General features: G+C 34.2%; 1 protein-coding gene across 1 annotated transcript; it reads left to right on the forward strand.

Moving 5' to 3' along the window:
* The first annotated feature begins 925 nt into the window (after positions 1-925).
* On the forward strand, positions 926-14,197 carry LOC105340241 (ubiquitin-like modifier-activating enzyme ATG7). The gene is made up of 19 exons (XM_034449877.2): positions 926-1,112; positions 2,477-2,531; positions 2,636-2,753; positions 2,923-3,000; positions 3,330-3,446; positions 3,899-4,039; positions 4,436-4,524; positions 4,652-4,773; positions 4,943-5,033; positions 5,657-5,801; positions 6,141-6,299; positions 6,641-6,692; positions 6,937-7,073; positions 7,382-7,546; positions 7,888-8,003; positions 8,786-8,870; positions 9,292-9,372; positions 13,400-13,519; positions 13,916-14,197. The coding sequence occupies exons 1-19, from the start codon at positions 941-943 to the stop codon at positions 13,970-13,972; spliced, it is 2,100 nt and encodes a 699-aa protein (XP_034305768.2). The 5' UTR covers positions 926-940; the 3' UTR covers positions 13,973-14,197.
* The last annotated feature ends 993 nt before the right edge of the window (positions 14,198-15,190 follow it).

Raw genomic sequence — 15,190 nt, forward strand, 5'->3', positions numbered from 1 at the left:
AATTTTATACATTTCTTGCGATATCTGTTCTGAGCCGTTTTTTGAAAATTTTTGGGGCACTTTAACTGACTTTGGATGTAATGTCTTCAACTTATCAGTCTAAGATGCACATTAAAAACTTCCGAAAATGGATTTCCTTGAATTTCGTGCGGACACAAAGTCGTTTCCGATAGCGCAAAGATCCAGAGCTTCTGTAGCATCCCGATGAATGTGGAGAATAAGCAGGTGGTTCAGCCTTTCCTGGGTCATTGTAGAACGTAAGTACGTCTTCACTCGGCGCAGTGATGAGAAAGTCCGCTCGCTTGTGGCATTAGTGGCTGGCATCACTAGTACAAGTCTCAAGAGATAAATATATATATATAGAGAGAGAGAGAGAGAGAGAGAGAGAGAGAGATTATTTAAATTTTTTCATCATTCATTTGTCCTACGACTCATTATTCAATCAATAATTACAAGTTTGTGTGCTAGTAATAAGAAAAGACTATCACTATACACAGGTAAATGCAGGTAAATAATTGCTCAGATGGGAAAATTACAAACGTTGGCCATGTGAAAATTGAGAATTTCAAAATTTTGCAAAGAGGGAATTAATAAACAATTCAAAATCCCCGTATTCTTTTATTTTAGCTCTGTACATTTTGCCAGCTAGCATTTGTAAACTTGGATGGTGTGTAACGCTCACCAACGAGTGGTATGACCTTTGTGTGTTTTATAGGAAAAATAAGATTAAATTGTGTTGTCCGAGTTTTGATTTACTATACATGCATGTACATATGAATATATCCTCAGGCTGGTTAAAATCAGTTTACAGAAAATTATCGAGTATATCTCCGATTAATTTTTTGCTAAACGGAGGGAAAGACATTGATATCGGGAGCATTATCTTTTTACAAGAATAAACAGTGGAATGAATTATCTAAAACATTCAATTTGTCACGTGATGTTCAAAATGTCTGCGCCCCTTGTAAACAAAATGGAACGTAAACAACTGCAGTTTGTGGCATTCAATAGTTTTTTAGACGCAGGATTTTGGCATAAACTTTCCGAAAATAAACTTGATGTGTATGGTTTAGATGAAAGCAAAAAGGAGATCAAAGGATTTTACTTCAATGGTAACGAATTAACTACTCATTATCCGATACTCTAACACAAACGCCCTCATTATTCGGGACCGCTAAATTATTCGGATATCGTGCGTCTACCGTCAGGGATTATTACACGTTAGCGAAGAATGGGATACCTCCATTGTATGACGCACTTTCCTTTAACATATACAATATGATCAACTCCTCTTTATTCTTTATATATCCCACAATCTATCAGTCTGTCTGTAATATGTAAACGGTGTGACCGTTGGACCGAGCCCAGATTTAACACAATAGAGTTTGATTTTTGTAGAACAAAATTTATTTGAAACGCACACAGTAGGATCCGCCTGGTTGCCCAGTCAAATCATCAGCCAAAGTTTAACTAAACGTCGCGCTCAGTCTACATTATGACGTCATGTTTCAGACGTAAAACGTACACGTTTTGTCTTCGGAAATAGCCGAAGAGAATTACGTTATTCGGAACTTTTTTTTATATTTTTTCTTTTCTTGTTTATCAATTTAATTCATATAAATGCTGCGGTAATATAATTGAATCCTTTATTCAGTATCTAAAAGATCAGTTCTTAATGTTATTTTCCTTCTGATAATTTGATAAGACAAACATAGAACAAGTCGTATTTCTTGATTGAAGCACTATTGAAACTTATCTGGTGTTCTCTTTTATTTTCTTTAATTCAAATTACCTTCTGTTGAAACACTGGAACATTTTAATCGAGTTTAGGGGCAATAAACATCGATAAGTACCAGTAAACCAATGATCAAACTAACTTTTTAAAAACAAAATGGCAGCCAATATGGCGGCGCCCAGGGTGGGAAGAAATTTATTTGGCCTTAGTACCCCTGATTCAACTTTCATTTTTCACTGATTTTCTTATATATACGTGTTACCATTAATCCTCGCTTCGCGAGGCGGGCCTTGCCCGCCTCTCGCTGCGCTCGGTATAACATCCGCAGTTAACATAGTTAATGTGGTTAAAATATATAAAACACCTATATACATCAGAATACAGAACCATGATTGAATGATTTTCTGATCCTTTTTCTTCTTCTGCCATTTGATCACATTCCTGATACATGTAACTCATTCGGCTAATGACCAAGGAAAACATTGACTCAAATATTTAGATGATTCAGGGCAATGGAATTTGATTTTAACAAGTAAATCTTAAAGCTTTTTATTCAACTTGTGTTTATCACTTTACACTCACAAGCTGTCTTGACTGCATGCCCATGATGGGGTACAAGACTGACTGTCAAGTTGCCAACACTGCACTGACTGTTCAATACAATAGGCATTGTCCCATAGTGCCCCTTATCTGCATATTACTACATAATTTATAGCTTTACTTTGCTTTGACCTCTTTCAGGGGACCCTGTTGGAATGCCATGCAGAATGAATGTTGAGTTTTCTGCATTTGACCAGTAAGTATGTCTAACCATGTGTTGAACATCTTGTGATATATGTTCAGCCTAATTGATCAGGTAGATGTAAATAAAATCACCATGGACTTTTTATCATCTTTCAGAAATGACAAAACCCCACAGCGATGCCTGCCCATGCTGGGAGAGTTACATAACACCAACACAGTGGACAAATTCAAGGAGTGTGATAAGAAAGAGATGATCAGTGAAGCTGGGAAAAAGGTATATATAGCCTGCCACATCACACAAATACATGTAGTCAGATACTGAAACAAAACACACAGTTACTGTAAATGTACCGAAAAATACAAATGCAATTCACAGAAATCCAGTGATAGCTTGGTATTCTACGCCTTATGGTAGGTGATTTATCTTCATTCATTCCTTACAGATATGGGACTCCATTGTAAGTGGTAAAGCGCTGGACACCCCTGAACTTCTGGCTACTTTCCTTCTTTTGACCTTTGCAGTAAGCTCAATAGTTGTCATTATTCATACATTTACAGAAATCTATCCCCCTACCATAGTTTTGATCTTTTTTAAAAAATGTGTTTTACATTACTTTTAAAGAAGTACCATTATACAGTCAAACTTCGTTTTCTCGAACTGGATGGGACTATTTTAAAACTTCGAGATATCCAAGTATTCGAAATATTGAGGGTAAAATATGTTAGAAAATAAGTGGTTGGGACTTACAAATCACTTCGACATATACATTGTATTCGAGATATCAGTGTTCGAGATATTGAACTTCAACTGTAATTATTACCAGTTGTATTCCACCTGTTTCTATTTCAGGACTTAAAGAAGTACCATTACTATTACTGGTTCTGTTTTCCCTGTCTCTGTCCATCAACTGACATCACCTTTGACCAAGAACCAAAGAAACTCAAGGACAAGTTGACTGCAGAGGAGGTGATTCAACTTCAATACTTGTTATATGAAGAACTCAAATTCTTTACATGTTTAATTTGTCAATGTGAATATTATCTTTATATTGAATTCACTTAAAATGATATAATTCTATCCATAAAATTTAGTACCAAAGAAAATAAAGAAGCAAGAAACTGAGATTGAGAGAAATAAATCTCAATCTTATATAAATTGTTTAGAAGTAGCAATCAATTACAAACAACTCACATTCTGATTTTTTTTACCATCATCACATCCCACCTCTCCCCTCCCCCCCCCCCCCCCAAAAAAAAATCTGACAACATGAATTGTCAAGGTTAGTGTAATGCGGGTAAAAAAACAAGTTGTGTATATTCAAAATGATTCTAAGTTGTTTGACCAGACTATTGCTTACAAACTTTGTGTGACAATTTATAAACAATATATTACATGTCTCTGGTTTTCTTTCCCTCTAGATGGAACAGTTTCTACAAGCTTATGACACATTCCAAGATGCTCATCCAACATATCAGGGTTTCTTTGTTGCTGTCCTTTCTAAAGGGAACATTGTAATCGAGGATGTAAAGCATATGAACAAGTTTGAAAATACTCAGGAGGTACATGCATGTATATTACACAATACAGGGGATGTGATTTATGTTATTGTAGTATTATTTGTCACGAAACTAATTATCACATTATTGCCCTGTGGAAAAAATATTTCCATAATTATTATTCATGATTTGGAGAAGTCTTTACTTATAGGGTGTAATATTTTAAGGTTTTTTTTTTAAAAAAAAACCTTCATATTAACTGTATGTAGGAGTTATAAAATTTGCTTGAAATGTTCTAAAATCTTTCTTGTGATACAGTTTTGTTCAACTGTATTACAAATCATATATAATTACTTGTAGTAGAATTTGAGTCAAGATTTCAATCAGCAAAAGTTTAAGATCAATCAATTACACCTATCATATATTATTGTTTGATTTTTCATTGATGTCTTTCAACAGGTGTACTTTGGATTCTGTGATCCCAGTAATATTGAGGACTATCCAGGCTGGCCTCTTAGGAATTTCCTGATGTTGATATCCTATCATTGGTGGGTGAAAGTTATATCTAGGAAATAAGTGTTTTATCGAATGACACAAGGACAACTGGGCCTTACAAAGTAATAATTAAAAGCTGTTTTATACAAGACTTTAAATTTTGTTTAATTTATTCTGTAGGAAGGGAGACCTGCGAGGTGTAAATGTACTGTGTTTGCGAGATAGGAGTCGAGACGGGACACGAGATATATCACACAGTCTTCTGCTGTCCCTTTGTGTCCCGGATATTAAGAATGTGCCAGGTAAGATATCATTGGCTACTTTCACCTGCTGTACAAATGACAAAGTGGTAAAAATATTGCTTTGAATACTGATTAAAAACTATCAGCATCAACTTTACACAAAATATTTCCAATGATTTTTGTATACAGAGCTTTTTTTGGAGACTTTTTGTTTATATTTTATTTGTAGAATGTCCAAAGTGTGTAGGTTGGGAGAAAAATGAAAAACAAAAGCTGGCTCCAAGATTTGTTAATCTCAGTGCTAGCATGGACCCCACAAGGTATTCCAGTTAAAATCAGCCATAACATACCAGGAAAAATATAAACCTTTAATAGAAGTGTTTAATTCTAGATCATATTGTAGGCATGGTTTTGATAACAGAGTTTGGTGAATGCTTAGAATGTTAAGTATACATGTAAGATGAATGCACAAATTGCTAATAAATGCAATATTTTTTTTATAAACATGTGACACTTACAAAGCCTTATTTTCTTGGTATAATTGAATTTTAGAAAATACAAGTTTTGTGGAAGGATATATAAGTTATTTAGAGATATAAATTGAATATTATGTTACTGTAGATTCCTAATTAAACACGAGGAATTAATATCCACGTATAATCGCCAGAAGAACATCTTGCATTTTTGAAAATCTCACAGATTTGAATCTCTTCTTTTATTTTTCGGACAGATGTAAACTAAATGCTACTATGATAGTAATTTGGCATTTGTGATTTTATGTTCTTGCCATTTAATTGCAGAATTAAGTACTCACGTAAAAAAGGAATATACAGTATTCATTGAGCAGCACTAGCAGGCTAAGCCCCACAACTTAAGTATGTGGAAAAAACTTTTTAATGGTATAGTGTAATAAGTATCTTATCTACTGGGATTTACTCACCAGACTGGCAGCCTCAGCTGTTGACCTCAATCTAAAGCTGATGAGATGGAGGCTGCTCCCAGAGCTTGACCTTGACCTTATATCAAGGACAAAATGTCTGCTGCTAGGAGCCGGGACTCTTGGATGTAATGTGGCAAGGTGCCTGATGGTGTGTAGCTATCTCAATCTCAGATTAAACCTTAGTCATAAATTATTTCCAGATTTTAAAATTTTCTATCTAAATATCTTTTTTTTTTTGGTCAACATATAAATCTTAGTATGAAAGATGAAGTTCAAATACCAGTGCTCTGTGTGTATTACTGTATACTGAGTTATATTGGTATTAACTCTTTCATTTTATCATTGCTCCTTTTCACCATCATTTTCAGGAGGTAAAACATACATATGTAAAATAATAGTTTGTATAGTAAAATCCTGTTGACATATGTAAAATAGGGTAAAAAAAAAAGCATAGTTGGTATAGTAAAATCCTGTTGACTTTTTTTAGGGCTGGGGAGTCAGAACCATAACTCTGGTGGACAATGGTCGCGTGTCTTACTCTAACCCGGTACGCCAGTCCTTGTTTCAGTTTGAAGACTGTGTAAAGGGAGGTATGCCAAAAGCGGAGGCTGCTGCAGAGGCCATGAAGAAGATATTCCCTGGAGTGGTGAGAACAATTATGATCAATGGATTCTTTATGGTAAAAGGAAAATACAGTGTACAGTCATATAAAACACTGTGATGGTCTGACAAGTCTACCCGACAGTGTTAGGTGGTCATAAGGCTATCAAAGCACATGACCAGAGACTTGGGGGGGGGGGGTTCAAACCAGTTCTTATCTCATTATTTTTCACATCCTATTACAACACACATTAATATGGGAATACACAAAAAGTATATAAATAAATGTAATTGTAGATATAACCTTAGGCTTATCAAAAGGGAATTGGGAATTTATGTGACTAATGTTTGTAGAGTTTGACAGATGTGTCAGTTATTTTCTTTCAGAATGCAAAAGGTTTGAGTTTATCCATTCCTATGCCTGGCCATGCAGTACCTGGTAAATTACTGAATACTTAGATTGGTCACTGTTATCAATTAAGTTATTAATATTTTTTGTTTTATCTTCATTCTCACAATCTGTTTTATTGAGAAAAAAAGAGTTTTGAGTATAATCATCTGTTATAAATGAAGTTCAACAATTAAGGTTTGATTTTAAAGAGATTTTAATTCTAGATCGTTTGCTTGAGTACTCTTGATTTTTGTTTTTGATCTTGCTGTCTTGAAGCATCAATTTTTTCCAGAGAGTGCAATAGATGGTGTGAAGAAAGACGTTGAAACCCTCCAGGATCTGGTGAATTCTCATGATGCAGTGTTTTTATTGTTGGATACGCGGGAGAGCCGTTGGCTTCCTACATTGATGGCAGCAGAAAAACAAAAGGTAGGAACAGAAAGAAGATGATAACAGATACCTGTGCATCTTTTTTCCATTATAATCAAATCTGGGTTATACAAAACAATGTGTTCAGTGAAACCTGTAAAATTATTATTGTTTTCATTGATATCTGATGTTGATGAATTTAAAGTAAAATCTGGAGTATTCAGATTTTACAACAAGAAAGGAAGGTCAATTTTGCACTTATAATACTAGTTACACAGAATAATCTATAATTCATCATAAAGTTTCTGTCCAAACAGACCATTAGTTGTCTTTTTCTGCCTAGTTTGATCATTCTTGCTGTATTACAGATAGTGATATGCTCTGCCCTGGGCTTTGACACATATCTAGTGATGCGCCACGGCGTGAGGTCAGACACAGAGGGAGCTGACCCCGCCCCCCTGTCCTCTTACAGCTCAATCCCCGGGGATCAGCTAGGCTGCTACTTCTGCAATGATGTAGTGGCACCAGGGAATGTGAGTTTGTTTTTTTTATATTTTTCCTTAGCTGGTTTTCATTTGGTTTTAATGGAACAGTTCTGTTTAACATGATTTCAGCAATTTCAGCATACGCTGAGGTGCAAATTAACCTGCAACTTGATATATATAAAAAATTGAAGAATGATATATTAAAATCAATAATTTAGATTTATTCAGGAAGAGTTGTCTTTCTCATCAAAGTGTCACCAACAATTTATAGTCAATGTATTCATAATTTTTTATGTTGAATAAAATAGCTAAAAGTACAAAAATTATGAAAATTTCCTAAATATTTGCACGAGAATATTGCTGTTGACAGCTTTTGTATTTTCTACCAGTCTTTGAAGGACCGTACTCTGGACCAGCAGTGTACAGTATCAAGGCCCGGCATCTCCTACATGGCGTCCGCGCTCGCCGTAGAACTCCTTGTGTCCGTGCTCCAGCATCCAGAACTGTATGTATACTCAAATCCTCTCCTAGTGTTAACAATTCAGGAAACTACATTTGTTAGTGTATAATCAAATTTACACAAAGATTTAGGAAGATAAGACAGTTAAAACTGCATGTTAATCTAAATTTATTTTACAAGCTCAGCAGCAGTTTCCAGATATGACACCAAAAAAATGATAACTATACGTTTGTATTTTTAAGATAAATCATTTTCCAAATTTTTGGGAATACTTTTCTTTTTAGTACTTATTATGCCCCCCATTTGAAGAAGGGAGGGCATATTGCTTTGCTGCTGTCTGTCGGTCGGTCGGTTCACCAACAGTTTCCATTCATTTTCTTCACAGAGGATACACTTATTGAAATGAAATTTGGTATACAGGTTTATCATAATAGTATGTAGGTCAAGTTTAATTTTTGGTACGATCGAGTAATTTTCGACAGAGTTATGCCCCTTGGACGAAGAAAAATTCCAATTATTTGCAGTTTCCGTTTATTTATTTTGCAGAGGATGCACATACTGAAATTGGAATTTGGTATACAGGTTTATCATAATAATATCTAGGTCAAGTTTGATTTTGGGTACAACGAGCAATTTTTGACAGAGTTATGCCTCTTGGACGTAGAAAAATTCCAATTATTTGCAGTTTCAGTTCATTTTCTTTACAGATGTTTCCAAGGGAGGGGGCATAAGTGTTTTAGAAACATCTATTTTTTTTTTTTTTAATTTGTGAAATAATGTTATCTTCTATGTATATACTCAGTAAAGTTGTTCTTGTATTACGACAGAGGGAAAGCCCCGGCGGATACAAGCGCTAGTGATGAGCACCTGAGTAAAGACTTTGTTTGCCCCCTAGGGCTGGTCCCTCACCAGGTGAGGCCATTGTACTGCTGTCTCCAATAGATTCATACTGATTCCTCTGATTAACTTACTGATTAAAGTAACTGAAGTTCTATGAAGCATGTGATTTTTGTTTTATGGATTGCTTTTAAATAAGTATTTGAAATCATATATTTTACCATTCCTTTTTACATGGAATATTAACAGTACCAGTTAATAACAAATAAGCATTTTCATTCCTTAAAAATTCAAAAAAAATATATATATATTTTACATGTACATGTGTATTTGCTGGTTTTTAGACCAATTTTTTAAAAAGAAAACTGATAGAAAATCTTTCTTTTTAACTCTTACAAAATATTAATCCAACTTAATATGTTATATGTATGAAAAAAAACCAATCGAATCAAATTTTGTTTCCTCAGATCCAATTATCCTAGTTTATATATTACAGATTCGATGCTTTGTGTCCCGTTTCCAGCAAGTGTTACCGGCCTGTAAGGCATTTGATAAATGTACAGCTTGTTCAAAGACTGTAAGTATTACAACAATGTAATATATTTACATTTGCAAATATGCTTCCTTATATGAACCTATAGGATAGCAAAAATGTTCAATTTTTTGTGAACTATTTCATGACGTCCCAAAGATAATCCCACACGCTTATCGTTGGATGGTTGCATTATTATAAACATAAAACATTGTTATATTGACGATTTTGAACAATTTGTTATTCTCAAACGTAAATGTAAGTTATAAACAGCAATATCAAAAAGTTCATTGAAATATGAACTTTGTTGGTAGGCGATCAAGTCTTCTGAGAAGCCCTTTCGGGCTTCTGAGGATTTGATCATGTGTCCAACCAAGTTCATATCCTGATGAACTTTTTAACATTGCTGTTTATTATGCCCCCTTCAAAGAAGGGAGGGCTTATGCTTTGCTGCTGTCTGTTGTTCTGTCGGTCGGTCCACCAACAGTTTCTGTTCATTTCCTTTGCAGAGGATGAACATATTGAAATGAAATTTGGTATACAGGTTTATCATGATTTTGGGTATGATAGAGCAATTTTCGACAGAGTTATGCCCCTTGGACTTATAAAAAAATCGAAATATTTGCAGTTTTCGTTCATTTTCTTTGTGAATGTTTCCAAGGGAGGGGGGTATAAGTGTTTAACAAACATCTCTTGTTTCTTAAGTAATCTAACATAATGATATAAATGTACACCTTGTTCAGAGACTGTAACTATTCCAACAGTGTAGAGTAATACAGCCTACTCCGGATATATTGAAATTCAGGGGACCATGCAAATTATTTCAATATATCCGTATTTCAATATAAGCGAAATTGACTGATGTGAAGCCGCCATTTTTGAAAGTTCAATCCCGATGTAAGCATAGAAAACCAAACCCGAACAAATTATTAGATCATCATTTATCTATTACAATAAACGGATTACATGGAACATTAGTCTTTGAAAGTTTGATAAAATTATATCCGAAAGTTTTGTAAGTTTCGTTTTGTTACTATCTTAAACCTCATCATAATCTCGGATCGCATTCCTTTACGTTTTAGAAAAACGTTAGAGAAAAATCACCACATTCAAACGCTTCAAATATTGCTGAACGCTGCTTGTATATCATCGTCAGTGTACACGCGATAATCTCAAAATCCTTAGCTATTTCGAATTTAGGCTTTGTTCTTTCATCAACAGCCATAACTTGTTTGTATTTAGCGTCCGGAGATAAGGTTTTTATTTTCCGTGGGGTTTCCATATTACGTCTAGCCTCAATACATCCGTATTCGTAAAAACAAAAAATTAAACAGTGAATAAATTTTACTTTTTGATAAAAGTATAAAAACACACATGAAGAGAACTTATCAATTCACACCTTTGTATATCAACCGGTCAGTCTGGCACAATTACTGTCACCAACCGTGACGACAGCCGCCAGGGAGAACTTCAATATAACCGTTATAAAAACAACTAATTATCACCTTTGGGGACCGACCAGTGGCTTCAATATAAGCGATATTTCAAAATAACCGATTTCATTATATCCGTGAAATCAATGCAAAGAATATGAGAGGTAAAAACTGGGGATTTATTTCTATTTCAAAATAAGCGGAATTTCAAAATAAGCGAGTTCAATATAAGTGGAGTAAGCTGTATATGAGATAAATGTAAATCTTGTTCAAAGACTGTAAGTATTACAACATAGTAATGTAATATATGAGATAGATGTACGGCTTGTTCAAAGGTGGTAAGTTCTACAGCAATTTAGTGTAATCTGAGAAATAAATGTATGGTTCGCTCAAAGACTGCAAGTATTACAACAATGTAGTTTAATCTATGTATGGCTTGTTTAAAGACTGTATTACAACAGTGTAGTGTAATATATGAGATAACTGTATGGCCTGATGTAAGATTGTAAGTATTACAATGTACGACAGCAAAATGTTATCAATGGGCTTGCTGTGTGAATGCAGCCAAATGAAAAAAAACTACTTGTTGGTTCAAACGCTGTGGATACACAGTGGGAGCGTGACAGGGACGCTAAGGCGCCACAAAGGACTCCGACAGGGAACATACTAAAGACCTGAAATACTAATGACCTGAAAGACCTGAAAGACCTGAAATTTTATATAAATGATACTTTTATAAGATTTTAGTCAAATGAAATTATTTTGTGGGGGTTTAAATCATATTTCCAGGTATAATTTTGTTTAAAAAAATATCATAATGATCAGTTATTCAAGCAGAAATATGAAAGACCTGAAAATTTGAATTGACCTGAAAATTTCAAATGACCTGAAATTTTATATAATTGATATAGATGATACTTTTATAAGATTTTGGTCAAATGAAATTACTTTGTGGGGGTTTAAATCATATTTCCAGGTATAATTTTGTTTAAAAAAATATCATAATGATCAGTTATTCAAGCAGAAATATGAAAGACCTGAAAATTTGAATTGACCTGAAATTTTAAATGACCTGAAATTTTATATCAAATGATCAATTGATATAAATGATACTTTTATAAGATTTTGGTCTAATGAAATTACTTTGTGGGGGTTTACATCATATTTCCAATTGTGTTGAAAAATATTATAATGAGCTGTTATTTACGCAGAAATATGAAAGACCTGAAAATTTGAATTGACCTGAAACCATCAAACTACACCATCACAAAATTTCAGGTCAGCCCAAATTTTCAGGTCAATTCAAATATTCAGGTTTTTCATATTCCTGTGTAAATAATATATTTTAACACTTATATACCTGGAAATATAATAAAAACTCACAAATAAACATTAAAACTGATACAGAACATATAGAATGTGTCAATTATATATAATTTCAGGTCAGCCCAGAGTTTCAGGTCTTTCGTATTCCTGCGTAAATAATTGATCAGTATGATATATTTTAACAATTATATACCTGAAAATATGATTAAAAACTCACAAATAGACATTAAAACTGACACAGAACTTAGAAATGTTTCAATTATATATAATTTCAGGTCAGCTCAAATTTTCAGGTCAATTCAAATTTTAAGGTCTTTCGTACTCCTGCATAAATAATTGATCAGTATGATATATTTTAACACTTATATACCTGGAAATATGATGAAAACTTACAAATAGACATTAATATTGACACAGAACATAGAAATGTATCAATTATATACAATTTCAGGTCATTTGAAATTTTCAGGTCAATTCAAATTTTCAAGTCTTTCGTACTCCTGCATAAATAATTGATCAGTATGATATATTTTAACACTTATATACCTGGAAATATGATAAAAACTTACAAATAGACATTAATATTGACACAGAACATAGAAATGTATCAATCATTTAAAATTTCAGGTCATTTGAAAATTTCAGGTCAATTCAAATTCTCAGGTCTTTCATATTTCTGCATGAATAACTGGTCATTATGATATTTTTTTAAACAAAATTATACCTGGAAATATGATTTAAACCCCCACAAAATAATTTCATTTGATAAAAATCTTAGAAAAGTATCATTTATATAAAATTTCAGGTCTTTCAGGTCTTTCAGGTCATTAGTATTTCAGGTCTTTAGTACGTCCCCTCCGACAGGTCTCTGTGCAAGTGCAATCGACATTGCGATTAGCTGTGTTCTCTGAGCGCGTCAACGGAACACTCGTGGCGCTGTTGGAGACTTTACGACGCTGTCACGGCTACCTCACTTCGTTTCTACTGCGTGTTTATCAGAACGCAGAGCCATGGTGCGTACTTTGTGTATGTTCAAAATGCGCGCCAGCGCATGGAGTTCTATAATGTTCAAAGCGATCCCACCGCGACAAATGCCGTTGCGTTGTTACGGCGCTGTATCTTGCGTGCACCTTGGCGTTCTACGTTGTTTAAGGACGCAGCGGGATCGCCCTGAGGACGCAGCTCAATTGTGACAGGGGTTTACGTTCTGCCGCAATCTATATTTCTATTCTCTTTCTTGTTAAACTTCATTGTTCTATTGGAGACACATCAGTTTAGACAATAAGCTGCTAATACTTGTGTACTTTCTGTAGGTGATAGAACAGTTCCGGCGGGACGGCTTTGACTTCCTGAGGCGGGCGTTCAATGACCCGTCCTACCTGGAGGATCTTACAGGGCTCACACAGATGCATCAGGAAACCCTCGACGCTGAGGTAATGCGTAAATAATGCTAGTTAGTGTTTGTCAGGGACCAAGGGGGAGGGAAATCAATTAAATTCCAGGGGGCCATTATTTGTTGAGTGTCAGTTTTTTAAATGTGTATTTGGGTGTTATTTTGTTGACTAGCTTAAAAGTAAACAATGACTGAAGACCGATGGGGATGTTTGTTCTGTTAATGAATAAGGGATACCCATCATATCCAAAAAGTTGAGCTCTAATGAATATCATTAATTCCTCGGTAGTTTCTTTCAATGCTAGAAGATGTGTTTGTCTGTTCAAAGGAGTAGAATCACATTTACATTGAACATATTGTACTGTTTTTGTATAAATTGTTTTTCTTTATTGTTTACTATTTAACATGGTAGTATTAAGTTTGCTCTGCTTTTAAGGTGTGGGGGTTCAGTGATGACGAGGAATGTAGCAGCATGGAAGTCTCCAGCTCTTGACCCAGTTTTAAATTGTGACCCAACGGAAGACTTTCATTTTTATTTTATTTATTTATCAATCAGACATTTATCAGTGTTATAAGCTTTTCATGGTATTACATGTAATGTACTTTTGTATTACATGTAATAAGTACATTGTAGCGTAAATTTGTGATATTCCGATTCAGGTTATGAATCATTATATTATACATTGAGTAATATGACATTAAAAATGCTTTAACTCTGTTTTTCGAATCCTTAATATTATTCAATGACATGTGGATGTTTATTAATAGAAAGCAGAACTACATGATTTTTTTTTAGATGTTTGAAATACTAATATTTTGTTAATATTTAAAGGATGTACGTTTATATATACGTATTTACATCTACCATGTATGATTCCCTCTATTTTTTTCGGAAATTAATCGTAATTCATAGCTTAGTAGAAACTGATAGGACTGAAATCTAAACGCCCCGTTTCCCATAGAAGACGATTTGGCTGTTTCTTTTATATAATGTACTGATGCACATCAAATAACAACAATTTAGGTTTTTTTGGTGACTTTTTCCGACAATTTTATCAATTTTATCAATCTGTTAATACATGTAGAGAAATGTAAAAATAAACAATGAAATACATTCTTTGATGATTCATGAAGGTTGCGATCACTGCAGAAAAAAGTTAAAATGCGGGCTATTTATTTATTTTCTGCAATGTCGCCACCTTCATATATATCCTGCACGAGTCAACAAAAAAGCATTTTATTGTTTAAAATATACATATAAATCAATTTTTTTTAAATATTTGATATACGTCATAGACTTAGGGTGCTTTCCATTTAAACGGCATCGCCGGATTTGCCGGTGTTGCCTTCGTCGCCGATTGCTGGAACGCGCGTCGCCGGCGAGCGATTGTGGCAACGCAATATACCGTTGCTGATTAGGAAACAATATGGCGTCGATGTTATCATATTCTACAAGACTAGTATTTCTAAAACTACAATTTGTCGTACTACATTGAAATACATTAAAACTGCAAATAGCCAACATTTTTGGATCAAATTTTAAGATAGGTATCAGTTTTAAGCTGTAATCGTCATCGTTAGATCATTGTGACGTTGCCAACCGTTCCATTAACGTCGCCGTTTCCCGATAACGTCGCCGGCGAGGCAACGTAAATGGAAAGCGCCCTTAATTAGAATGACAATCGCTTGTCAATGCTTTTGTGTGTTTTAC

The sequence above is a fragment of the Magallana gigas genome, chromosome 4 (genome assembly GCF_963853765.1).
Source record: "Magallana gigas chromosome 4, xbMagGiga1.1, whole genome shotgun sequence".
NCBI classification, from domain to species: domain Eukaryota; kingdom Metazoa; phylum Mollusca; class Bivalvia; order Ostreida; family Ostreidae; genus Magallana; species Magallana gigas.